The following is an 824-nucleotide window of genomic DNA, read 5'->3' as shown; positions in this document are numbered from 1 at the left end:
CGGCATCCTGACATCTAAGGCCATTGACGCCGATATAATTTAGTCTTTATATATAAAGAAATAAAAGAATATTCAATTAAGACCATAAAAGTTTAATGTCATTATAAAAGTTAAATAGTTTTCAGAAGACCTGCTTCTGAAATAAATCTAAAAATGCCACTTGCATAGTAGGACACATCATGTCCCGGAATCTTGGCTAGGATGAACCTGCCACCCTCACCTCGAGCCTTGAACAAATATCTATTCCTTAAGTTATTATAAGTGGGGCATTCGGTCAACAAATGCCTCAAGGTTAGAGGTACCAAACAGTCATCATAATATGGTTGGTGCTGGCCCTTCAGCAGAAACTTGTGTTTCAACCGAGTGTGACCAATACGGAGACGACAAAGAGAAGTCTCCCATTTTCGGGGCATCATGTCATACCTCCAGGGAGATATGACATTTGTTAATTCTCTCATTTTATTCCCATCTAGACTATCCCAATGCTGTTGCCATTTATTGCAAAGCAATTTCTTGATCTTAGGTAGGAAGTCATTACAGGGAATGGGATACCTTCTTGGCCGCAACTCTGATGCTGCAATTTTCGCCAATGAATCTGCCTTCTCATTCCCACACACAGCTGAAACCCAACAAAATTGAACCATTATACCTCCCTTCCAATAATAAAAATCCCTTTTAAAATCTTTAAAATTAGAGGGTTACTAGAATTAAAAACTTCTAAAGCTTGAAGGACACTCCTTGCATCACTAAAAATGGTAAAATTACCCTCCTTTTCCAACGCTATTTTCTCAACAGCGGTTAGTATGCCATAAAGTTTGACATTA

At 38.2% G+C, this 824-nt stretch overlaps 1 protein-coding gene across 1 annotated transcript in view; it reads right to left on the bottom strand.

The window, feature by feature from the left end:
* Nucleotides 1–6, bottom strand: part of LOC137657513 (uncharacterized) — a 951-nt gene extending 945 nt beyond the window's left edge. The window contains exon 1 of the mRNA XM_068391851.1: nucleotides 1–6. This exon is cut by the window's left edge and continues 945 nt beyond it. Coding sequence (XP_068247952.1) covers nucleotides 1–6 — 6 coding nt within the window.
* Nucleotides 7–824: the final 818 nt, after the last annotated feature.

This window comes from Palaemon carinicauda, chromosome 18 (assembly GCF_036898095.1).
Source record: "Palaemon carinicauda isolate YSFRI2023 chromosome 18, ASM3689809v2, whole genome shotgun sequence".
Taxonomy (NCBI): Eukaryota; Metazoa; Arthropoda; class Malacostraca; order Decapoda; family Palaemonidae; genus Palaemon; species Palaemon carinicauda.
The sequence above is the reverse complement of the archived record's forward strand: the minus strand, read 5'-3'. Positions and strand labels throughout refer to the sequence as shown.